We start from the raw sequence: 26538 nt of genomic DNA on the forward strand, positions 1-26538 counted from the left end.
ATTGAAAACGACACACCAATGTCCCTCATGAATATAGATCCAAAAATTCTAAATGAAACTTTAGTAAATCAATCTTCTCAATATGTAAAATGAATGTACATCATAACTAACTGAAGTTCATCCCAGGAAAGCAAGGCTGGCTTAACATACAAAAATCAATCAACTTAATTCACCAAATTAACAAACCAAAAAAAGAAAAATCAAACAACCATTGGAACAGATGCTGAAAAGTATTTGATGAAACCCAAATTCTATTCCTGATTAAAAAATAAAAAGTAAGTGAGAAAAAGCCCTGAGCAAACTAATTATAACAGGGAGCTTCCTCAACCTAATAAAAGGCTTTTGTAAAAATCCTACATCATATTTCATGTTGAAAGACTGAATGTTTTCCCCATAAGATCAGGAAAAGATAAGGGCATTGGCGTTTACCTCTTCTACTTAACATTATGGTGGAGCTTGTAGGCAGTGGAATAAAGCAAGAAGACTAAACAAAACATTAGAAAGGAGAAAGTAAGCTGGTCATTACAGATGACATGATTGTCTAGAAAATTCAGCGGAATGTGTTTTTAAAAAACTACCAAAACATTATCTTACCATGTTTGCAGGATACAGGAATACTATAGTTGTTGTATTTTAAAATACTTGTAACAATCAAAATTAAAATAAAAAGTCATTTAAAATAGAATCAAAAATATGAAATAGTGATTAATCTGACAAAAGATATGCAAAGACCTTTACTCTGAATACCACAATATATTGCTGAGGGAAATTAAAGAGGAACTACAAAAATGGAGAGATATATATACATTTATGATTTGGAAGACTCCATATGCTATTAAGATGTCACATATATGGACAACTAATTTAAAAGAAATAGGCAAAGGCTATTAAGTGGAAACAGGATAGTATTTTTTTTTTTTTTTTTTTTCTCAGTACGCGGGCCTCTCACTGCTGTGGCCTCTCCCACTGCGGAGCACAGGCTCCGGACGCGCAGGCTCATTGGCTCACGGGCCCAGCCACTCCGTGGCATGTGGGATCTTCCCGGACTGGGGCACGAACCCGCATCCCCTGCATCGGCAGGCGGACTCTCAACCACTGCACCACCAGGGAAGCCCAGGATAGTATTTTTAATAAATAGTACTGGAACAACTGGATATCCATGTGGAAAAAGTATCTAAAATGCATACCTCACACTATATAAAAAGTTAACTTAAAAGTAAAACCTAAAATTATAAAATTCTAAAGAAAATATAGGAGAAAAATTTTTGTGACCTTTGATTAGGCAGCCCATAAAGGTAGAAATCAATAAACTGGACTTCATCAAAATGAAAAAAATTTGCTCTACAAAGCCACTGTTAAGAGATTGAAAGGACAAGTCACTGACAGGAAGAAATTGTTAGTAAATAATATATCTGATAATGGACTTGTATCCAAAAAAACCCAAAGGTTCTCAAAACTCAGTAATAAAACAACCCAAGGAAAAATAGCTCACAGATTTGAAGAGACACTTTACTAAGGAAGGCAGATAGATGGCAAATAACCACGTGAGAAAATCTTTAACATTATTCTTTATTAGAGAAATGAAATTAAAATAATGAGATAACACTACACATCTATCAGAATGGCTAAAATTAAAAAAGAACATGTTGGTGAGGATGTAGAAGAACACATACAATTGAGGTGGGAATGGTACAATGGTACAATAACCCTGGAAAATAATTTTACTATTTCTTAAACAGCTCCTAGGTATTTCCCCAAGGGAAAGGAAAACATGTCCATACAAAGAGATGTACAGTAATTTTCAGAGTAGCCTTATTTGGAATAGCCAAAATCCAGAAACAATGCAGATCTCCATCAAAGGTGAATAAGCTATGATTTATCCATACATGGAATTCTAGTCAGAAAAGTGAGTGAGCTATTGATACACCCTAGAACATTGTGAATCTTGAATAATTGCGACTGAATGAAACAAACCAGACAAAAGGATAACATACGAGTCCATTTACATAAAATTTTAGAAACTGTAAACTAACCTGTGAATGGCAGGAAGCAGATAAATTGTCTAGGGGCTGGAGATTGGGGTGGGAGAGAAGAGCTGGAGGGAAGGATTACAAAGGGTCATATGAAAACTTTGGGGGCTAACCGAGATATGCATTATCTTGATTGTGGGGATGGCCTCAGATTTCACATATGCCAAAATTTATCAAATGGTACAATTTAAATATATGCAGTCTGATGTATATTAATTATACTTCAGTAAAGCTATTAAGTATTAAAACATACACACACACACACACACACACACACACACACACACACACACACACACAGGCATCTTCCAAAGAGAAACAAATGAAGGAAAATTGTAATTGATGGTAACTAGTCAGCTGTAGACCTCTATAGTTTAGCCCGTTTTCTTTTATTTATTTATTTATTTTTTTAACATCTTTATTGGAGTGTACCGGTTTCTTTTAAATACGCTAGATATGATTCTAACAATCTACTTCTCAGGACAGCTATGTGGATTAAATAAGACAATACTTATTGAATTTTTTATAAACTGTACCATACTGTGGACATTTTAATTTTATTATTATCACTACCCTTAAAAAGTAAGCTGTTTTGTCAACAACCAATAGTTTAATTAACAAGGTGGAATTTACTTTAAATACCCCAATTTTCTTTCCTTCCAAGTCACTCTGTAAGCAGCAATATATTTATCTGAAGAACATAACCAAGTGAAATGTTTCATGATGTGAAATCCATTTATTTCCAAATTGCACAAGCAATGAAGTAGAAAAGAGAGTTGACATAATAAATAATGGAAAAATGAAAGGCAGAAGTTTTCATTGAACAGAATAGCATGGTGAATGAGGTGAAAATGTTTGTAGACTTTTTGGGGATTGTGGTACCCAGGCTTTTCAAAGTATTAAAAGAAAGTAAAGAATTTTCTAGAAATGTCCATGCAGTTCTAATTTTGACAAATGAAAATGTCAGTCATAATAATTTGTTAAATAGAAATCAATTTTGACAAAAGTCTAGTTGAATTATTTCTGTTAGCACTCTTTGCTTTTATTTAAACTTAATTCATGCAAATCTGAGCATACTGGATTGTCTATCATATATAAAACTTGACTGTTTTTATTTGCCTGGTCATAGAAATCAGACTATAATAGAAATCTTTTAGTTAAGTTAGCTTAATCTAACTGAGTTCATGTGTTATCCACGATTTTGGTGGAGATGGTTTTGTGAAATAGTTTGATTTAAGTATAATAAAGTACTCTCTTAATATTAACATAGAGATTTCTTATCCTCTTTTTCCCCCCAGATTTATTGAGGTATAACTGACAAAAATTGTATATATTTGAGGTTTACAACATGATGTTATGCATATGTGATGTGGGAAATGATTACCACAGTCAAGCTAATTAACACATTCATTGCCTCACATAGTTATCTTAAGATCTACTCTCAGCAAATTTCAGGTATATAATACAGCATTATTAACTATAGTCACCATACTGTACATTAGATCTCAGAATTTATTCATCTTATAACTGAAAGTTTGTACCTTATTGGCCTCTTTTTTTAAAAAAGTCTAAGAGGTCATAAACTTAGACATAAAAGTCCAAGAGATCATGTTCATGTACAGCCTCCATAAAGAATATAAACCAATAGCAATGATTTAGTCCAGCAAACTACTCTAAGGTTACCTATCTGGTGCAGGATAAACCTTAAACACATTGCATGTGGCTTAAAATTTTTGCTTCTGTGCTTACAATTAGATTTTCTGGCATGTGGACCACCACTCTAACTTAAACAATTGTTTAAACATCTCTCTTTATTCAATCTCCTTATCCTTTGTTTAATTGATATTATAGAATAAAATATTTCTAGATAAGGGATAGCTGAGACTTTGTTTCTAGGGACTATGTTACATCTATTATATATTTTTAGAACATTGGGTCAGTAGGATCATATAACGATATTTAATTAAGGTGTCTATAGAGAACTCTATTTTACCAAAATAAATGGGTTAGAATTTTATTTTGAATGTTAAGTACAATACATACCTGATTTCCTGTGCTCCCTTAGAAAGCACAAGTTAACGACAGGAAAATTAGATATTAATCAAACTTTAGTGTTAGAAAATGTTAGCAGAACTTGTTTTGCTTTTAAAATTATAATAGCCTAAGGCTTGGTAATTTTCATAACTCTACCTCTTCATTTGAACTTTCTAGTTCACTGAAGCAGAATGTGAGAACAGACTTACACTGGATAGTCATCTATGTGATGTTTCACCTCGTAAACATACACTACATGGAGACATACTTAGTTTTAGAAATATAAGACATTGTAGGAGACTTAGGTACACTAGGACTTGTTATTAATCTCTGGTTCCCTTTTACGGTCACTTAGTTATCTCTTAAAGTGATTTTTTTGAAAAATATTCTTTGGGGTTGTTAGTACCACTCACAGTTTAGTACCTTCTTGAACCAATAACATTCATTGCTTCTTTTTCATGACCTCATAAAGTCTTATCATATGAGTGTTTCTCTGAAAATGTAAACATATACTATATATGTCAGCCTGCAAATGTACTCATCTAATGTCCAACTTATTCTGTCTGCTCTCTGTTTATTTTATCCATTTATCTGTCTATCAATCATCTATCGATCTACCTATCTAAATTTATGTGTATGTGAGTCTGAGTGCAAATAATTAAATATTCATGAAGACTCGGAATGCAAGTCTCACAGTTATTGTAAAGGATATAATGTGACAATAAATATATGGATTTTAAAGTTTACAGCTTAAATGATCTCTATTGCAAATGAGTGTTGAGAGATACTCACCAGACATCCTGAAGGAGTTGGGACTCAGATAATTAGGAGAATTAGTGAACTGTGAAGCTCTGAAGATAGATAGAAATGAAATGCATAAAATGAGAAAGAAATGGAATGAAAATGATATAAAAATAGTTATCTGTAAAATCTACATTTTTATTTCCATTAATATATAAACCAGAGTTGAGTGATATTTTTATGGGGTTTATTCAGAAATACTCAATGGGAATAAATTTTACTGAAAGATCACTCTAAATTTTTCTTCTGTCTTCTTGAATTAAAACCATTAAATGGAAATAAAGATACGGGAAAGAGAAACTATTGATTTCTGAACTATGATAGAAACATTTTTGATGATGTTATTCTTTAACAAATGCAGGTACATTTCACAGATACTAAGAGGAATTTCCCTGTATATAGCAATAGCAATAAGCCAGATGTACCTAGTTTTTTACTGAGTTTTAGCACATTAAGAAACCAACAATCTTTATTAGAGACAAATATCTGAAATGTCACTTTTGGGAAACACACTCCAATTCTGTGACTATTTTCTGATCCTTCTCTGCTAATGTGCTGATACCCCATGTGTATTCATGTTAACTATAAAAATCTTTATGATCCTTCTGATCCTAAATATGAAGGACTTCAATTTAACTGTTTGAATTTATGGCAATAAAAAGAGCTTTTTGAAGAATTTAATGTGCTCAGAATTATTGCAAAGAAAAATTTGACACTTTCTGCCATGGCCTTATTTTACTAAAGCTTCCCGTTAAGTGTACTTAATCATACAAAATGGCGCTGAGGATTAAGTCAGTTATCCTGCTGATTTACATTTAAAGTGTGCCTAAAATATTCTGATAATGAAATGTTTAACTTTCTTTTTGTATCTAAATATGTGCTCAGTGAATTAACTTCGAACTATTTAGTTTACAAATCAAGGTTCCATTTTTTTCTTAATGGAACAGGAAAGTTAAAGCAAATAACTTCCAAAAGTATTTCTAGTTTTGAAATTTTAAGGATCATTTATATATCTTGGGTTTGGTGAAATGAAATAAACCTGCCATTAAATTCAAACAAAGTTTGCAAGTAAATTTAGTTTGGAGAATTCACTAATTAACTCAGAAATATTTGTTAGTAGTTGGACATACAGACATGTAGAAGATCAGTCCCTGGTCTGATAGAACTTGTGCTAGAGAAAGAGGATAGACAATAAATGAGTAAACAGAAAAATAGTCTGTTAAATTCAGATCAAGATGAGTGCCTTGAAGAAAGTAAAATGAGAGGTAGAGCACTGCATTTCCTTAGAGTGGTCAGAGAAGACCATTCTAAGGAAGCATTTTAGCTGAGACCAAACGGACAGGAAGAATCCAGCTGTGCAAGGCTTTGCAAAGAGAATATTCAATATAGAGCATAATGCAAGACAGAGTATTACAACTTTCATTCCAAGTCTGTAGGAGCACAAATATCCTAATGCTTTGGGGGAGGGAAAGCTTTCTTATTCAACAGTTAAGAACAATTTATTCTCTCAGAACAACATTTGCTGAACAAACTAAACTCCTCTAGGAGTTTATTTTTTGATGAGGCTTTACATTTGAATAGTGCTTTATAGAATTCTTTTACACATATTATCGTAATGGATCTCAGTAGCTTTTCTCCCCCCATATATTTGGTTTTAACTTTAATGCATTTTTTATGTTTGCATTATACTTCAGATTACCTCTCTATAGCAGTCAGGTATCAATCTACCCTCATCTTATCCATCAATCAATGTAAATAATTACATACCTAGACCTGCACTAGACACTCCGGATGGTATATCTGCAAGGTATACCATCTCCAAATTGATTGAGAGTTTGGAGAGTATAATGGCATCTAGGATCATTTCAAGTTGCAAACATAAAACTCATTAAGTTCAAAGAAGGGAGAGATTTCTGTGATCTAAGATAACCAGTGAAGAATTTATAAATGAAAAATTCAAGAGTCTTGCCTTATAGACAGCAGGACAGAAGAGGAGCAGGGGCCAGAAATCAGTGAACTCTCAGATCTTTACTCTTGTGATCCTACTTTGTGCTTTGAGCCATACCTATGTTTAGGCTAGAATGTCTGGTTCCCCCGCCTTTTGTTTTCCCTCTTGAGAATAAAATATCAGTAAGCCATTAAATATATATTTTGTCAAACTAGGCTTCACGTGACAGAGTTAATGAAGTATCCATTAAAAACTCCAGAAATTGAACCTATTACTTTTTTATATACCTATATTTGACCCCTTGAAGATTTCTAGGACAAAATTCCGAAACTGTTGTTTCTATATATGTTCATTCAATTTGGAAACCTGGTGTACCTTGCTAACCAAAATGAACACATTCAAAATCAAATTCATGTACTTTTTATTAAAGAGCCAAATTTAGATCTCTATGGTAACCACTGCAGTAAATGTACATCTTAAACTATGATTATACTGTCACTCTTAGTGATGTCTGTCTTAAGTACATGACTACCAGTCGTTTCACTGTTGTTCTAGTCAACCAGAAATGTAGTTTAAAAAGGAAACCTATTATGAGACTTATTTAAATAAGGCTGAATGATTTCAGCAATAACTGATTCTAGATGCCAGGAATGATTCTTTTGAGGGTGTGAGATAATGTGGAGGGAAGACTTTGATCCAACTGTTCAGAATTTGAGTATTATGTACCAATGAAATTGAATTTTAAGTGCCATTGAAAACGTAGTTGGAGCTTTTTAAATAGATTTTTAAATTACCCTTAAAAATATATCTATGTTGAAAAGTTTCACTATATCTGCAAAATTTCAACTTGATGAATTCAAAATTCTTAAAATATTTTATTACCAAACTACCACTGGTTTACACTGCGAATATGCTAAAATTGAAATCAAAATTTGGTGTAGCATTTCTCTATTGCCACCATGATGTGCCTGGCTACTAAAACTTGTTTCTACATGAGCTCCTCCATTGTCAAAGATTTGTCTACACTTTTCTACTCATTTTATTATTTCATAGTTCAACAATATGCAGTCTTGATCTTATATATTTTCTCTATTTTAATTGGTCAACCAAAATGTTATTTGTTTTATTTTAATATTTTTATTGAAGTATAGTTGATTTACAGTGTTGTGCCCATCTCTGCTGTACAGCAAAGTGACTCAGCTATACACATCAGACATTCTTTTGTTTATATTTTTTCCATTATGGTTTATCATAGGATATTGAATATAGTTCTGTGTGCTATGCAGTAGGACCTTGTTGTTTTATTTATGTTTTTAAATTCTGCATTTTAATTGGTCAACCAACTCTATATTCTATATTTTTATTTGGGTTTGAGAAATCATCTTAACCTCTGGAATTCCTGAATTAAGATAGGAATCTATAAATAAATTGTTTAAGGGTAAAATGTCCCACACTAACCCTGTAATGATGAATGGTAATTAGACCTAATGAAAGACTAGTGCTCTTTGATCATTTCCCTGGCCCTGCAAGAGAAGACCCCAGGAACTACAAGCTTTCTTTTCATTTTGGGGGTACAGAATGGAAACTTGACTCTTTAAGGTCATGGAAAGTTAAAGGTGTACCTGAGGAAGTTGGAAATGTGTTACAGAGTGGAGGCAAAGTATAAGGAAGGTGACAGATTTGAGAGTTAGCTTTACAGAGTTGATAGTTTAATGAGCATATGAGAATGGATGTTTGCCAAGAAAGAAAATACAGAGGGTGGAATAGCAAGGCATGTCCTTAGGTAGCACCTGCATTTAGGGGTGGGAGAAAAAAGAGAAAGCAAACGCTAGGACAAAGCTGTCAGGGAAGAACAAATATATACATCAGAAGAACTTAGAATGTTATGGTGATTGTCAACAGTGTCAAATGCTGCAGAGAAGTGAGAAAGAATAATGAAAGCTCATAAAAAGTTTCATGTGTAGTTTCAGATGATAGAATCGAGATACTAGAATATAAGATGTTAAGAAAATTGAATTGTAAAGATAACGTAGAGAAAAGCCAAACTTTTTAAGAAGTTTCTCAGCAAACAGGAAAGAAAATGCATGGTAACTTAAAGTGTAAATATGATCAAGGTAATTATTTTATGTTTGCTATTCTTTTATCATAGGAGATAAGGTAAATGTAAGCTGATAGAAAGGATTTAAAAATCTAAAATGTACTGAAAAAGAAAGAGAAAGGAACAACTGATGAGATAAATATCTACAGATGTTGGAAGAATATTCTAGATATAATAAAGTACACCTGTGTAATTCTTTTTAGTTTACCACACAGTTTTATGCTCACTATTTCACTACGTTCTTACCAGAGCACTGTGGATGAGTTGTTGTTATTGTCTTATTCTATAATTAAAGGTTTTGAGTTGCAAAGAAACTAAGTCATGTGGCTGGAAGTTGTAAGGGCTGAGCATCAAACCCACACCTTCTGCTCCTACTCTAGAATTCCTCTATTTGAGTTTAAGGTCCTAAAGGCAGGATATTTATCTTTGGAGAGTTGACTCTTTTTCTTAAAATGGAGAAAAGAAGCTAAGGCTATATGAGATATTTCAAGGTGGAAATGAATAGAAAGTTGGCTCAACTGTTTCTGAGCTCAAGAAAAGTGGAAAGCAGGAGATTATCTACAGAGAGGATGGGATTGATATTGGGAGCTTGACGAGAGGAGACAGTTTTGGATTAAAGGCAGCTTCTTCAGCAAGCACCTGAATGAGCAATGATGTTCTCTATGAAACAAACTTTAAATGTCCTAAGAATGACATCTTGCAATTTTAATGAAACAGAGAAGAGGAAATTATCTTCCCTGTGCTTTAAGCATCATATCTGGATGCATCACACTTCTTCTAAAGTGTAATGTAACCTACACTGACTGCTACCAATTTGCTTTTAAAAAATTTAAAACTGTCAAAGTAGAGTATAACTTCCCTTCATAGTGGGTTTTGTGGGTATTTGTAATGAGCGCTTGAGGTGATATCAATATGGATATTTTGATGTGTTTCACGTTTATCTCACTAAACATTTTATAGCAAAAAAAAGATACCTGTAAGATGATTTTTGGAAGGGAATCATAGTGTTCCATAGATGGCATTAGAGTTTTATAGGTGTTGCCAAGGGAAATTCTTTATCTGAAGCAAAACGTATAGCTTTGTATGAAAATGTCTCAGGTCCTTGATAAAAAAAACAAAATGTCTCCAGCTAATTAAAAACCAGGAAAAGAAAATTCTATCCATGAAGGGATTATGGTTGGAGTGAGTACTCTTAAGACAGTCCTTTTCTTGTAGGCATGAGAGACTGCTCTTCAACTGTCAAGTGCAAACTGATGACTAGACGTTAATATGCTCAGTCCTAACACTCACAACACCTAAGACTGGCCTGTGAGCTACTTGAAGACAGAGAGCCGTGTTTTATTATCCTTTCTCTAAGCCCCAGAGCCCAGCATGGTGCTTGACACAAAGTCAATGGCTAGTAAATATTTGCTCGGTAGATGCCAGCCAAGTTCTGAGGGAAAATGCTTGAGGGGAGAGAGGTCATTCCCTCTCCTCAAATTTATCACGGGCCTTCCATTTGAAAAGCACTTGACGGCTTTGCAAATTATACAGGAAGTTTCATTTAAACTAAAATGTTATAGCTGCAATCAGGGGAGGTGGATGGTTTAAAGATGGAGAAATTGAGTAACTGAAGGATAACGGTTTTGGAGGTACCAGGTTTTCTTTTCCTACCCCATCCAAGTTCTTTTTAAGTATCTCTGGCATTCATAAAGAGCAGGAGATGTTGTCACACACTGTAGCTGGATACCCAGGTGGTTTACTGGTATTCAGAGGGGACTGTTCTGGCATGAATTCTAGGGCAGCATCACACAGCTGTCGTGGGCTGCTCTGTGGCTGCAAGTGGCGGATGTTACAGATACCTGACAGGCGGTCAGATCGTCAGACACAAGAGGACACCAGTGTAAAATGCAAAATATCTGACCCAAATCTCATTTAATAATCACAGACCCTTTCCATCTAGTTCTCAAAAATCTCATCTACATACAATTTTTCACCGTTTAAATGTATTTGTAGGATTAATTATACAATGAGGAACGCACAAATTCCAATCATTCTAGATTTTTCTTAGTCACTAGTCCCCTTAAAAGCACTGACAATATTCCAAAACCTCCAGTATTATCAAACTTTAAGATTATTGATTATTGAAAGATGAAAAAGCGTCACTGTACTGTATATTATTTGTGTTCTTTTTTCAAGAATTATCTGCCTGTGACCATCTATGCTAATAAAAAAGCAATACTTTATTGTAAATATGAAAAACTAGACCCTAATTTTCTTAAGCAGAGTCACCTTATCTTACATCGGAGTTTCAATATCCGGTAGGCTACTCGATGGTCTTCATTTTCACATGTCATTTAAGCAGCAGAAGGGAGATTTGCCATAACACAGTCAGGACTATGTGTTGCTCTGTTGATCTAAAGGGGAACTGGGAAATTCTGCAATACCAGCTGTCCTAATAAGATGTGGAATAACGACAGGTGACAATTCTCCTGATGCCAGGAAACACAGTGGCCATAATGTGTGGTAATTCTGAAGGTCAGAATGCTCCAAGGCTAAGAAAGTTGTTGAGAGGCAAAAAGTAAGAGTGGAATTTATATATTAAAATGTTGGCCTGTGTACATTAAAGGTATTTCCACTATTCATTTTAACTGCTGAGAATGGGCGTTTGTGTTTGAGAGGAGTGGGAGACGAGGATAAAAGGACTCCATCTGTGACCACAACTACCTCACTGTACTTGTGATGCACACTGGTTCACACACAGACTGCCTCAGTTCCTTTTCAGAAGAATTCCTCCACTTTGTCACACCCAGTATGAGCACACCTTTTCGTGCTTCTGCTCTATGTTGCTTCTCTCCCTTCCTTGTACCTCATCCCCTACACCTCAACCCCCAAGAATCACTTGCTAAGTCTTTGGCAAAGGAAAAAGATGAACTGGCTTGGGAGACTGCCCTTAAACTCATTTCAAGATTAATTTGTTAAGTCCTTTATCAAATGAGTAGATATAAGAGGGTCCATTTTGAATTTGGGGCTTTCAGGAGGTTCAGTTCTAAGTTAAGAGGCAAAGTACTTTAGAAGGGAAAGCAGTTAATAACTGGATATTTTTTGAACCAAATTAATGGGATATATGAAATGGTATAGATTCAACTCAGAATTTTCTACATTTAATGCCAAGGTGAAAACAAAATCTTCAAATAAATTACTCTAATATATGGCTATTTCTTGAAAAACTCATGGAGAACAAAAGTGCTTTTGTATTTTTCATTGTTTTCATAACATTTGTGACCTTTCTAAAATAGAATTCCCAGACTTGAAGGGAGAAGACACATAGATTGCCTCATAATAAGTTTTGCAAACTCAGACTTTCTCTTGCTCAGAGAATGGTATCTTTACCATGTACTTCTAATACAGCTAAAGTAAAGTAAGCTCATCTAAGGAGGAAAATGTGGATTCAAATTTTGGAGAGTTTTATCATTCCCATCTAAAAATCTGATCTCTGAAAGTGGTATTTACTCTATACAAAGGGAGTAATCTGAATCCTAGAAACTCAGAAGAAAACCTAGTCTTCTTTTAATGTGAATTTTCTGAGGACTGTCAAGCTTAAGTGACTTGTTCCAAATCCTGCAATCAATCTGTGTTTATTTCAAGTCCAGAATCCAGTTTTCCAATTTCAAATCAGATGCTTGCTTTTTCATACAAATAATCATTCTATTAAAAAAAAATTATCAAGTACTGGATAGATTCCTCAGACATGTTGAATCTGTGATCTCTGGCAACTCAGGTGAGCACTTAAAGGCCACAGAAGCTTGATGTACAAGAGTCTTCATCTTGGGCTCCCCTGGTGGCGCAGTGGTTGGGAGTCCGCCTGCCGATGCAGGGGACACGGGTTCATGCCCCGGTCCGGGAAGATCCCACATGCCGCGGAGTGGCTGGGCCCGTGAGCCATGGCCGCTGAGCCCGCGTGTCTGGAGCCTGTGCTCCGCAACAGGAGAGGTCACAGCAGTGAGAGGCCCGCGTATAGCCAAAAAAAAAAAAAAAAAAGAGTCTTCATCTTGAGATGTTATGGTGATATCAGGATATGACTTGAGCTCTAGAGACCTCTTCCAGATTGCATAAATGACCTCAATTACACTATGAAGTGAAAACTAGGTTAAGAGACAAACCAGCCAATTAAAGAAGACATTCCCCAAATCAAGCTGACTAGGAAGAATAACTGGGAAGTTTCTTGTCCAGAATGAATAGAAAATGCCTATTGAGCCCCTTATCATGACTTCCGTACCTCCTGTGTTTCTGCCAACTAATCAAAGATCACAGCGTCTTCAGAGTCTCACTGAAGGCTCTTTTAGACTTTGTTTCAACTGTAAGAATTAAAGGATTTGGCATCAGTCTACTTGAATATGTATAAACAAAGTGGAGACTTGAAGTGCTGATGGGGATTATTTGAAACAATGAATGTAGAGTGAGATAGGTTGAAAACTGAGTCATAGTAACTTGTTTCATTTTTCGCTTTGCCAGAACTAAGAAAATAATAGCTTTTGTTCCCAATTCCACTTTATAATAGATACATTTTGTGTACACTCTGTAATTTTCCAGATTCCTCTATATCAATATTAAAAGATCAATCAGTTAATGTGTACTGAGCACCAATATTTCAAGCATTTTTTAAACTTTGCACACACTTACGTAACAGTATATTTAAGTTGTGATTTTTTTCACTATGTGTGAATTATACCAGTTACGTAAAGTGAAACGTGATGATGAAATTCAGTTTCATAAAGTGACTTTCAATTTCATGTGACGATGAAGTTCAGTTTCATAAAGTGAAATGTGTGATATTTTTTCTCAAAGAGATAATAATGTGGTCAGGGAGATAAGACTAATATATACAAATAATATATTTATGTCAGTATACACACACATAAATATACATGCACACACACAAATATTTATCAAGATGGCATACTATATAGAACTGAGAGCTAAATGGGGTAGAGTGGGATGGGTGTACAGTAGTAAATGCTATGAGTCAGTGAAAATTAAGATCAGTGAAAGATAGCATAGTTAAGGACTGGTTACTGGAAGAAAATGTATATAAAATGAGCTTATTAGAGAGGACAAAATAGATAAGGGAAAGCACATACAATAATTCTTAATTTTAATCCCCCAAATTATGTCAAGTTATTGAATTCCCTTCTATTTCCCTTGCCATCACTCTGGTCCCAGTCATTCTCATCTCTTTCCTTAATAAATCTCCCCTATTTGCTTCATTCCAATTCTTTTTCACATAAAGACTAAGTATTGTTACGTGCACTGCTTTGCCTCACTCCTCACAACAACCCCCTGAGGTGGCTTCTTCAAGTCATGTTATTACCTGAAACCTGAACCACAGAAAGATGAGTTCACCCAGCAGGTAAGTGGCAGAGCTGGGATATGGTCTCAGGAACTAGAGCCTACACACTCATAACCATTGTGCTTCGTGCCCTCCGTGATATATTGTTGTGGTGGTTGCTATTAAAGCCATATTAAGCAGTGACTTGGTGCCAGTGACAGTACGTGTGTGGGCCAGGGGTGGGGGGTGAAGGTTAGTATAAAATCAAGCAGCTGCATGAGTTTGGCATAACATCTGGACAGCTAGAAACAATCGTAGCACCAGAACTGAGATTGCAAAGTTGGAGCTTGTGAAGTTTATGAACCTTAATTAAAATGTCACTGATGGGAATAAAGATGCAGACGTAGAGGATGGACTTGAGGACACGGGGAGGGGGAAGGGGAAGTTGGGACAAAGTGAGAGAGTGGCATGGACATATATACACTACCAAATGTAAAATAGATAGCTAGTGGGAAGCAGCCGCATAGCACAGGGAGATCAGCTCTGTGCTTTGTGACCACCTAGAGGGGTGGGATAGGGAGGGTGGGAGGGAGACGTAAGAGGGAGGAGATATGGGGATATATGTATACATATAGCTGTTTCACTTTGTTACACAGCAGCAACTAATACAACACTGTAAAGCAATTATACTCCAATAAAGATGTTAAAAAAAAAGTCACTGATGTAGGTACCAAAAAACATGAAAAGGATAATGTATGTTAGTTAATTGTCTTCTTTCTAGGGGAAGAAAATCAAGTACATAATCAAATGAGCAATGGGCATTTTGCATTTTGATTAATAACCTTCTCCATCATCAAAAGACTCTCATAAAAATATCTGGGAACCAAGACAAGTAACCAGCTAGCTTCAATCCTCTGTGGATAAAAGGACAGTTTGTATGTTACACATGGTCAAATTTATTTGAGAGAAGTAACATACAAATGTTAATCTTTTTGGAAGCCTAGAAAATAACAATCAGATATGCTCAATGATACAAAGTAATTGGGACATCACATGTTTATGTGGATGAGACATTTCAGTTTATATATTGTGTTCAAACATTGTAAATTAATTTCAGAGAACAAAATGTAGTATTCTAATTGGGAACTAATTGGCAATTCTTTTAAACTCCTCACCTAAGTCCCCAGACATTGATATTGCAATTTCAAAAAGAGGCAAAATTCACCAAAATGTAGCTAAATATTTTTTAAGAAGCAAGAATCAGCTAATAATCTACATATGTTGGTTTTCCTGAACAGCAGGAACTAATATACAAATAACATTTTATTTCCTCCCATATGAGGTGTCAGGCATGGTGCTTGATACGCACAATCTCATTATGGTCTTAGGAAGCAGTTATTATTATCCTTGTTTTCCAATGGGAACATCAAGGTCTTGGGGATGTAAATAATTTTCACCAGTGTACATAGATAGTAAGTGAGAGAGCCCCTAGAAAATTCTGTTCGCTTATTTCCAAGCCCAAATTCTTAATGACTGTGTCATACTCTTCCTTCTTTTTTTTTCTTCTTTCTTTCCTTTCATCCATCCTTCCAAAATATTTGTTAAAGATACACTAAGGGAAATTATCATGGTAGTCATTAGGGACTCCACTCAATTTGAATTCTCTCCACTTTAATATTTAATCATATAGTTTTCTGGGAACTGTTTATTTTTTAATTATTTCACATTACCCAAATGTCTACTAAGTACATGGCAACTGTCTGGTCAATATTTGATCAATTAAATATTTTGTTTTCATATTAACTGGTATTAGCATGACCCGATATCAGCCTAATTAATGCATAACGTTATGCTTTTCTACCTTGATCTTTTTATTTTAGTGTAAATTTGGGGGAGATGCTTTACTTTGGAAATGCAATATGAGTATTTATTCACACATTCTATGAGCACAGATGGCAATGGGAAAAGTACTCATTTTATTCCAGGAGTCAGTAGAGTATGATCCACAAGCAAAACACAGGCCAGTATCCACTGAGTTATAGAACAGTTACCTCCACCTCTGTTACCTCTCCTAAATATACTAAAAAATCTGCCTCTATCTGTGAGAATCAACATCAGGGGCAGGTTTTCCTTCTGTCTTGTAAATCAACAGTCATTATTGAATTATGCCTTTACATGTACACACAGAGATCTCATTGCTTAGAGGATAACCAGAAATCAGCACTTTCGTATAAGGAGTGAGACCACTGGAACTCTACTTTTAAAGGATTTCAAACTAGATTTTTTTTTTTCCCTTTTCTGTGTGCAAGCTTGGGCCATAGAAGCCATAAGCATACAAAACCAGGGTAGGGCCAAGAAGTGGAAGAGTAGAAATAAAGTGGCCTCACACAGCCACAGTGCTGATCCATATTTGCAAAAAGGCAAATTGGGAGCCCTGAGGACAGCTGTAAATCACTGGTTCGTTTGCAGTAGGGCTTATTGCATAGTCTGAATTTAGTAAGCATGCACACTTAAAATGGTTTTACTTTTTCTCCAATCATTGCTTCATGCTCTGAAGAATATTCCTTTCCAATCTGACATCATTTAGCACAGATTCTATAGCTTTCTGGTCACTTTCAGTTATTAAAAATACTAGTAATGTTCAGCTTAAAGGCTTTGATTTTGTAAGCAATCACAGTTCACATTCTCTTCTCTCCCCAGGACAATGCTGATAGAAGCTCTTGGAATGGGGAAGGTCAGGGTTCTCTGGGTTGCCACTTCTACAGTGTATGGGGTCAAATAAGAGGGCTAGAGAAACAGCAGGTCTTAACTGATATATTTTATGATGTCTGACTGTTGTTGGCTCAGTGTGGTTCCACTTGCTACTAGTGGCCTCCATTTATATGATAGGCTTCTGTACATGGTTTCACTGTTTTCTTAAAAGTGTTCTGAACTTCACCTTTTACCGCAGCTGTTATACAAGGCCCTTTTGAAGAGGAAAATCTTACTCTCTATCTCTCACCCTGTGAGGTCCCCAGCTGCCTTTTCCAGTGGTACATCTCCTTGCTGATCTGCCATATTGCTAGTCCCACAGGTCACTTTTTTTCTAGTCTATATTCCATGCTCTATAGAGTTTTGAAACCACTGAAGTCTTGTGCAGTTGTCTCCAAAGACCACTCCCTCCCAGGGTCACTGCATCAATGGACCTATCAATTTTGCTGGAACAAGCTGTTCAATAAACCCCAGCCCACCTTCAGGATTCTCTAGACTAGAGGTGGTCCCCATTTTACTAGGGTCATGTTTTTCCCCACACTTGAGGCTTTCCCATAGACTCACTCACCATATTCTGCTATGTTCCAATGGGAGCACCAGGGTAATCTGCTGATTTTGCTGCTCAGCAAGTGTCCAGCCAGGAGTGAAATGCCAGTCTCTCCATTCATTTAGTTCCCTTATATGACTTGGGTGAAGGAAGAAAGGAACTCTTTAGTCATACCTAATCCATAGAGGAGAAAGGAAAGCTCTACCACTAACACTGTGCTCCTCACAATAAGGAAAAGTTTTTCAATTCCCCCTCAAGTATAACATATCATATGCTATTTCTTCTGAATTCGGGTCACCTTGTTGAATGGTGTGGTCGCCGTACAAACACCTGAGTACTTTACTAAATCATGTTTTTAAGAGATAGTATCAGTTGGACTAAATGATTACTTTGAAAACACATTAAAAATAAAGAATGTGGGGCTTCCCTGGTGGCGCAGTGGTTGGGAGTCCGCCTGCCGGTGTGGGGGACGCGGGTTCGTGCCCCGGTCCGGGAGGATCCCACATGCCGCAGAGCGGCTGGGCCCGTGGGCCATGGCTGCTGAGCCTGCGCATCCGGAAGCTGTGCTCCGCAGTGGGAGAGGCCACAACAGTGAGAGGCCTGCGTACAGCAAAAAGAAAAAAAAAAAATTAAGAATGTGTTATTTAACAACCTTGTTTGCCATAAACCATCAACCATTTCTGATGTTTATTTTTTGTGTTGTGACCTCCAAAGACCTTCCTCAGTTCCCAAGACATGTGGAACAGCAGTTGCATATCATTTTACTAGACTACTCTGCCTAGTTTGGTACTAAAAATATTTCCTTAAAAAATGTAATTTAAAATCCCTCCAAAAATATGTCTGTTTAAATCTCATCATTCTGCCAGGGTTGCTTTTTTTTTTTTTTTCCGGTACGCGGGCCTCTCACCGTTGTGGCCTCTCCCGCTGCGGAACACAGGCTCCGGACGCGCAGGCTCAGCTGCCATGGCTCACGGGTCCAGCCGCTCCTCGGCATGTGGGATCTTCCCAGACCGGGGCATGAACCCGTGTCCCCTGCATTGGCAGCAGGACTCTCAACCACTGCGCCACCAGGGAAGCCCCAGGGTTGCTTTTTTAATGTTAGTCTTGGTAGTTAAATTTGAGTTTCCATTCAACCAACATACAGTGACACCTACCGTGTAACAAGCACTGGGCTGGGCTCTGGGGGTGCAACCATGAGTAAACCTCTCCACTGCCCTTCTAAAGTCTACATTCTAGTTGGGAGAATATGTGCATAGCCAAACAGTTAGAGAAATAAATTGCAGATTGTGATAAGCAATGAAGGAAACAAATAGGGTGCTATTAGAGAAAATAACTTGGGTGCGGCACTTTAAATATGGCAGTAGGGAAAATCTGATGAGGTGATATGTTAGCTGAGATGAGAAGTATGGGAAAGAGGCAGTCCAGTGAAGGGCTGACAGAATTGTTTTCCAGGTATAAGGAAAGCGCGTGTTGAAGCTTTGGTGTGTGAAAAAAATATGTGATTTGTTATTCTAGGAAATGGCAGAGGGCCAATATCACTATAGTTTATTGGCAGAAGGGGAGAGTCGTGTAGTTCTTGGAGGCCTTGATAAAGGATTTTATTTATATTCACAGTGCAGTGAAAAACCATTGAAGGATTTGAAGCAGGGAAGTAAAATGACATGATTAAGAATTTTAAAGACCACTCTGATTTCTCAGCAGAAAACAAATTATAGAAGAGCAACAGTGATAGTAGAAAAACAATTAAGAGCCTATTACAACTGACAGACAAGAGATGTTGATGATTAGGACAAGGATGGTGGCAGTAGAGACAGAACGAGATGGATATACTGAGAATTGTTTTATAGATAGCACCACCAGGATTTGTTAATGGATGGAATATAAGTGATGAAAGAAAAGAAGAAATCGGCGATGACTTCTAGGGGATTTTTGGGGGGGAGAAGGGAGTTCTGTTGTCATTTTTGCTTTGTTTTGTTTTTGGATTGACTGCCTGGGTGAATAGTGGCTCCATTTATTGATGGTTTAAAAAAAAAAAAACTGAGGGCTTCCCTGGTGATGCAGTGGTTGAGAGTCCGCCTGCCGATGCAGGGGACACGGGTTCGTGCCCCGGTCCGGGAAGATCCCACATGCCGCAGAGCGGCTGGGCCCGTGAGCCATGGCCACTGAGCCTGCGCGTTCGGAGCCTGTGCTCCGCAACGGGAGGGGCCACAATAGTGAGAGGCCCGCGTACCGCCGGAAAAAAAAAAAAAAAAAAAAACGGAAAGAAAATAAGATCTGGCTGACAAGGTGGAGATAAATTAACAATTCCACTTCAGACATGTTTATTTGGATGCCTCTGAGTCTTGCAAGAGGAGGTATCAAGTAGGTGTTTGGATACACAAGTCTGGATCCCAGAGGAAAAGTCTGGGCTGAGATGTTACTGCGGGGGGTTTGTGTATTCAGATCATGCATAAAATAATAAGAACAAATAAGACCACCTAGAGAATGAACAAAGAAGGAATAATGCCAACATTTAAATAAAAATTTAGAGTGAAAATGTATAAATAGTGAAGTAGTAGGATGAAAAGAGGATCCAAGAAAGGAGTCTGCTAGATATTCATCAAAGGAAAAATTTGTGATTTTCATCATGGCAATATTGTGGGACTGCGGAAATAAACAGCATTTAACGATGAGTAGAAGAACAGATGAAAATTGAGGAAGGGATATAACGTGTATCAGTAAAAAATTTATATTAATTATAGTGAGGGGAAACAGAAAAAAAGAGATATGTTGGATGGGAATATAGATCAAGGGATGAACCTTTTGTTGTGTTTTGTAATTTTAAAAATTTGTTTATCTCTGTTTTAAATGTGTTTGAAAGATAGGAGGTTTAGGAGGTATTATGCAAAGATAGGCATAATCCAATTATGAGGGAAATGACTGATGTTTCAGGAGAAACTCAAGGGGAGGACCAAATCAATGAAGTCATTAAGACAGACTTAAGTAATATGCTCTAGACTGACATACAAGTATTGATTTGTCTTTGGTAGGAGAAGGATTAACTTCCTCCATTTTAATAGAAAGGAGGAATGTAAAGAGTTGTGTAATTACAAGACAGTTTATAGACTTTATGCTAGAAAGATGAGAAAGTTACCAATCAATTAAGTAATTTGATTATTTAAGAATGAGCTACCCGTCTTTCTAGGGAAATGGTGAATTCCATTCCTCTTTTATATTGTCCATCATTTCAACGTTGGGTTGGAACATCTTTTCTATTAGCATCACACTGTTTAAACAATTAGAAAATGAGATAGAATAGACTGTACATGTAATGCACAAACATTGTTGATGAGTATAACTTATTTATCATCTTTCATCTTCTAGAAAAGATGTCTCTTACTGCTACCCAAGACCAATAGCAGCCCTCTTCTCAGATGAATATTACTTGAGGGATCAATAGGAGAAAACCTTTTCTTCCAAAATAAACAGCTCTTTTTTTTTTTTTTCCCCCTGTACGCGGGCCTCTCACTGTTGTGGCCTCTCACGTTGCGGAGCACAGGCTCCGGACACGCAGACTCAGCGGCCATGGCTCACAGGCCCAGCCACTCCGCGGCATGTGGGATCTTCCCAGACCGGGGCACGAACCCGTGTCCGCTGCATCAGCAGGTGGACTCTCAACCACTGCACCACCAGGGAAGCCCAACAGCTCTTCTTAAAATAAGAATAATGTTATTTATGGTATAAAGCCAAATCCTTCCAATTACAGATGGCAATAATTACGACTTTAATTTACTGGGATGAATAAATGTACTATATGTATATATATATATATTATATTTATATGTATGATATACATATATAACACACACATACATGCTATTGTAACCTATGGCTATTTAATATAATTTTATAGAAATAAATGTTTTATGGACACTTAATACCCATCCTCAACTGAACAGTAAATCTAGGATACCAAGAAATATATAGCATTTGTCTTTCAAGGGTTCATAATTTTAAGGGAGCAATAGTGAAGTGAACAATTTAAAATATTGAGTTGGCCAAAAAGTTCATTCGGGTTTTTCCATACAATGTTACAGAAGAACCTGAATGAACATTTTGGCCAACCCAATACATTGTAATATGTTCTTAATAAAACTGTGTTTAAAGTACAAAAGTCACACAATACTAAATCTCCCCCACAGAGCTGCCTAGAAGAAATGATCCTGGAAGTGGGCTTTAAAGGATGCATAGAAGTTGAATAGATTTAAAGGATACTTAGCATGCTTTAATAAGAATAATAGTGTATTCAAAAGCCTAAGATACAGGAGATATGGAGAGGTGAAAATGAATGGTTACTTGAAGTTCCAGGTGGATGGGGTATAGCAGATTGATTTTCTCCAAATCAGATTTAGTTATTGACCATGGCATCCAACATGTACAAATTCATTTATTTATAGAAAATTTTGGATACCAGATATCTATTAAATAGAAATTAGGTTAAGTATTAGAAACTGAAAATTAGGTAGTCTAATAAAGGCACATAAAAATAATTACATCTTCCACAATTCCAATACTACAATATTTAAATACATCAAACTCTTCCAAATTAGAATCCTTTGCCAAACCCAAGTATACCCGTTCTAAATTTTGTGTTCATCTGACGTTGTTTGAACAATGTAAGATCTGAAGATTTGGTCTTAACTGAGTTAGCCTCAGTTGCTTCTCAGACAATATTACTGCATTATCTGCAATGATTGCTATACAACAATTGCTCTTTTTTTCCAGATTTGGCAATGTGGAGGCTCATTGGAGATTGTGACTTGCTCCCACGTGGGTCACGTTTTTCGGAAGGCAACTCCATACACTTTCCCTGGTGGCACTGGTCATGTCATCAACAAGAACAACAGGAGACTGGCAGAAGTTTGGATGGATGAATTTAAAGATTTCTTTTATATCATATCCCCAGGTAAGCAATTCTGACATTTTCTTCCTCTGCAGGGGAAAATACAATTTTAAACATGCTGAGTATGTGTTGCATTATTGCTCCTCTTCTACTAGTTTAAATAAGATATTGTTTATCACCATAATATTGTAGAAAATTGTGTTTGAGAAGTTGTCCTATGAAGTCAATTTTGACCTAAAATGAGAAAGACTATACTTATCTCAAATGCCTAAATATTCTTTTTTCTTTGTTTCTTTCTGGGCACAAGTATTATGCTAAAAAAAATGAAGCAATCAATATATAAGGCTATCCAAATTTAACTGACATGTACCAGCTCAATTTAAGAAAAAAATTTTTAAGGGAAGTAAGTCTTTATTTCTGTGTTATACACATAAGGCTGACTGAGTTGGTAAGGAATTTTTTTAATGTTTATAAAGAGATGTTTTCTACTGCCTTGTTTTCTTAAATATCTGAGTAGGGAAAGATGAAATGATTTCCTACAGAAACAAGATGGAAAACTATACAGATATAAAAAATTATATTTTTAAAGAATATTAAATGACAGTAAATTACTCATTGATAAGTATGTGAAAAAGCATAATATGGGACAATAAAATATTATCCTACTTTAGTTACAGAGAAGGATAGTTATGGAAATAGAAGTAAATTTAGGCTATCGCTGGGTAGTGAGATTATGAGTAATTTCATTATTTTCCTTATACTTTTCTATATTTTATAAATTTTCTTTATAAAGCAATTATTTTTCAAAATTCATTAAAAACAAATTTTAAAAGAAAATAAATAATTAAAAAATTAAAAGAAAATTTTAAATGTCATTAAAAAAGAGAAAATAAATAAATCATTGTGAGAAAATCCCATTACTGGGTGGCATCATTATGAGTTATTGCATTCTTTAAAATTTTTTAGGATTTCTCCAACAGCCATATTAAGTATTAAAAAAACCTCTGGAAAAAAAAAAAAAAAAAAACCTCTGAGGTATTACATTTTTTAAGGAAAAAAAGAAACATATGAGAAGATACAAATAAGAGGAAGACACAGGTTTATCTTCAAGATCTCAAAGTCCAAAGAAACCAAAGCATAAATTAATATAACAGGAATTCAGGTGTATTTATAAAATAATTTGTAATGTTCTATTTTTGATAGTTTATGATAGGCCTTACGGTCATCAATGCCATTATTATGTAACCTGTAAGAACAACAACAAAAATCCATGCCCACATCCTCTTTTCTACATTATCATCTATCACAGGTTTAGAAAAGTCAGTGTGGGTTCTAATTGACATGCTCTGGTTCTGAAAGTATATATGAGGCTGTGAACATCCTTCTTTTATAGATGAAAAAGGGAATGAGCAGTATGAACTTTCTTATTAAGAGCCAACATTACTCCACAGAAAAGAAAAATTGGGGCAATGCATGTGTAAATGTGTGATTAGGAGATGGATTTTTTTCACACATTTTTAACCCTCCTCTATGTCAAGAAGCTATTGCCAGGAACACTATTTCGCATATAGATATATTTCTCTTTACAATAGAAACCCAGTCCAGATGTTATATAACCTTTTCATTTTCTTTTGATGATACTTTTTGAATTCAGATCATTACTTGTAGAAATATATAAGCTCAAATATGAAGAAAGAGTTAATGCAAGAAAGAAATGTGTTATGTGTGATTATATACAGAGTACATTCGGGAATGTAAGCAATTGAGAATAATTGTAACCATATGTATTCTATTCACTCATGATGAATATTATTTGTAGAAAGTCAGGTGTTAGTCTTTTGTATAATTTCCCATTGAGTGAAAAAGGCAGATAAGTGGTAGAACCATTTCTCAAAATGTAATGAAATGACAAGTTTAGAGTTTAAAGGTTGAAAGAAAATGCCTGCTATCTGGAACTAATGACTTGCTGCTCAAGAGGGACTGTTTGTATATTCTGGAAAATGTAGTTTTTACATTACAATAAATATCATTTGGAAGGTTATTATTCTTATAAAATGGGCTCATTTAAGCCCAGAAATTACTTTGGAAAGCAGTAAAAGGACACTTGGGGAATATGCTGAAAGTATCTGGGAATTTCCTAAGGGGCATTTATGCTTCTGGATGTCTCAGAGACAGCATCGCTGAGTGTGGAACCTGCCTGCTGTGTGTGGGCAAAGAGGGAAAACCAAAAATGTGAAACAATAAATTGCTTCTCAGTGGAAAGGGAAGGAGGGAAGTAAACTGGAAACTAGAGTTGGATGCCTATAAACAATGCTAGCCCTAGGCAGGTTTCAAATCATCCAAAAATCAGATAAAGTAGGTTGTATTGGGGAAGTCAGGAATCTGTCATTTGTATGATGGCAAGCCTTTGTTGAGTGGATAACTGTTTTTGTCATTACTGGCAGTTTCTGTCACTCTTAAAATCAAAATCATGGATTTCTTCGCTATCATCTAAAATTGTTGGGTTTCTGTTTTTCATCTAAGTTTGGAAGAAGAGAAGTTGGTATGGGGGAGATGGGAGGGACACATGGTTGCACATTTTTGCTTAGAATTATATCTTTTTCTATAGTATACATAAACACACACGCAAACACACACATGTTTACAAAAAACTCTAGAATGGTTTATATTGAGTTTTTTAAGTCTCCAGAACCTCCATAATAATCCGGCTAAGGAAAATGTTACAGTTCTTTCTAGCAGCACCTCCGCGTATCTGTTGATTTGCCCAAGATGTTTTATAAGGAGACTCCCATTTTTTTTATACCAGCGCTTCTAGTACTACATCTTATTCTCCACTTATGCAGTTGTTCGAAATGTGATCTTTAAGTACTGAGTCTTTATGATTGAATTTTGACAACAATTTTGCTTCCTTCCAATATGCTCCTACCTACTTTATTTTTTGGTTTCAGGGATGCTTCAGTTCTGTCTTGAACTAACTGGGTATTCTTTCTCTCTCAAAGGTGTATTTCCTGCAGTTTCGATACCATGGCCAATCCATCATTGCTATGTACTACATTGTTTAATTTTTATTACCTATATCTATTGCCAGAGTAGTTCAGAGACTTGTATTTACCATGCTTAGCAACTTTCCTGTCACTTTGCAGTCCTTGAAAGAAAATATGTGTTGAATAATTAGAAGAATAAGTGAATGACTAAATGAATGAGTGAATTTTTGAAGGGAGCCACTTTTGTTTCTTCTTTTCTACTGAATTCTCCATGGATGTCTCCTCTATACCAGGGAATCTCTTCATAAGAATTGCAGCAAATGGGAACCCTTTGTCCCACTTCTCTAATCCAACCTGAGAAAGGACCCACTGATACAAGAGAGGTGAAAGGTATTCTTCCTATGCCTGCACTGTCATTCCTCTGAGTCTGCCATCAGACAAGAAGGTTCCATTGGCTTACCCGTGTGCTTTGGGTTCTATGATTCCACCGTAATCACTGGCACACATAGTCAGATAATCTTACCTTCCAGGACTAATATAAAAGTCTAATAGGGACAATTTAGAAGGACAATGACATTTTCTAATAGAGCAGCATAATACAAGAGCTCATAAACTTAAAATAAGATACTTTTACACATGTTGATTTGTATTTTTCTCATGACCCCCATTACTTTAAAGTTAAAAGGAGTCATATAAATAGCTACATGTCTGAATTACTTTTATCTGATTTTTTTCAAAGTATTTACTATATGTCCTAATTGTCTTGCCCTATGCCCATTAGCCATTGGCAATACTGATAGAGTTGCAGTGTCTAATTATGTCTCCTAAATGGGTATATGAATGAAGAGTAGAAATACTTTGAAATAGTGTTGAAGAATGCATTTTCAACATTTGTTTAGTTTGCTTTCCGGCTGTATTTTTAAGGATGCAAATACTATAGCCTCACGTTTTAACGCCCTGTAGGCTCTTAAAGCCTGAGGCAGTTTTTACTAGTAATTGGGCTGTTTCAGCTTGAGCCAACCTGATTGTCCTAGCAAGTCCTTTGAAATGACGTGATGTAAGCAGAAACCACTCTGCACAGAACACCCCATTATAAATGGCAACGTTTTTATCCTATTGGTCACAGGTAAAAAGCTTAAGAATTTTAAAATAGAG

General features: G+C 35.9%; 1 protein-coding gene across 4 annotated transcripts in view; it reads left to right on the top strand.

The window, feature by feature from the left end:
* GALNT13 (polypeptide N-acetylgalactosaminyltransferase 13) overlaps nt 1-26538 on the top strand; it is a gene marked incomplete at its 3' end in the record, with an annotated part of 559595 nt that overhangs the window by 363923 nt on the left and 169134 nt on the right. For all 4 annotated transcript variants that reach the window (XM_082841320.1, XM_082841322.1, XM_082841323.1 and 1 more), the window contains one exon: nt 22282-22462. In XM_082841320.1, the coding sequence (XP_082697446.1) occupies nt 22282-22462 (181 nt within the window). The remainder of the gene's footprint in view (nt 1-22281; nt 22463-26538) is intronic.

The sequence above is a fragment of the Leucopleurus acutus genome, assembly GCF_964270905.1.
Source record: "Leucopleurus acutus genome assembly, chromosome: 6".
Classification (NCBI taxonomy): Eukaryota; Metazoa; Chordata; class Mammalia; order Artiodactyla; family Delphinidae; genus Leucopleurus; species Leucopleurus acutus.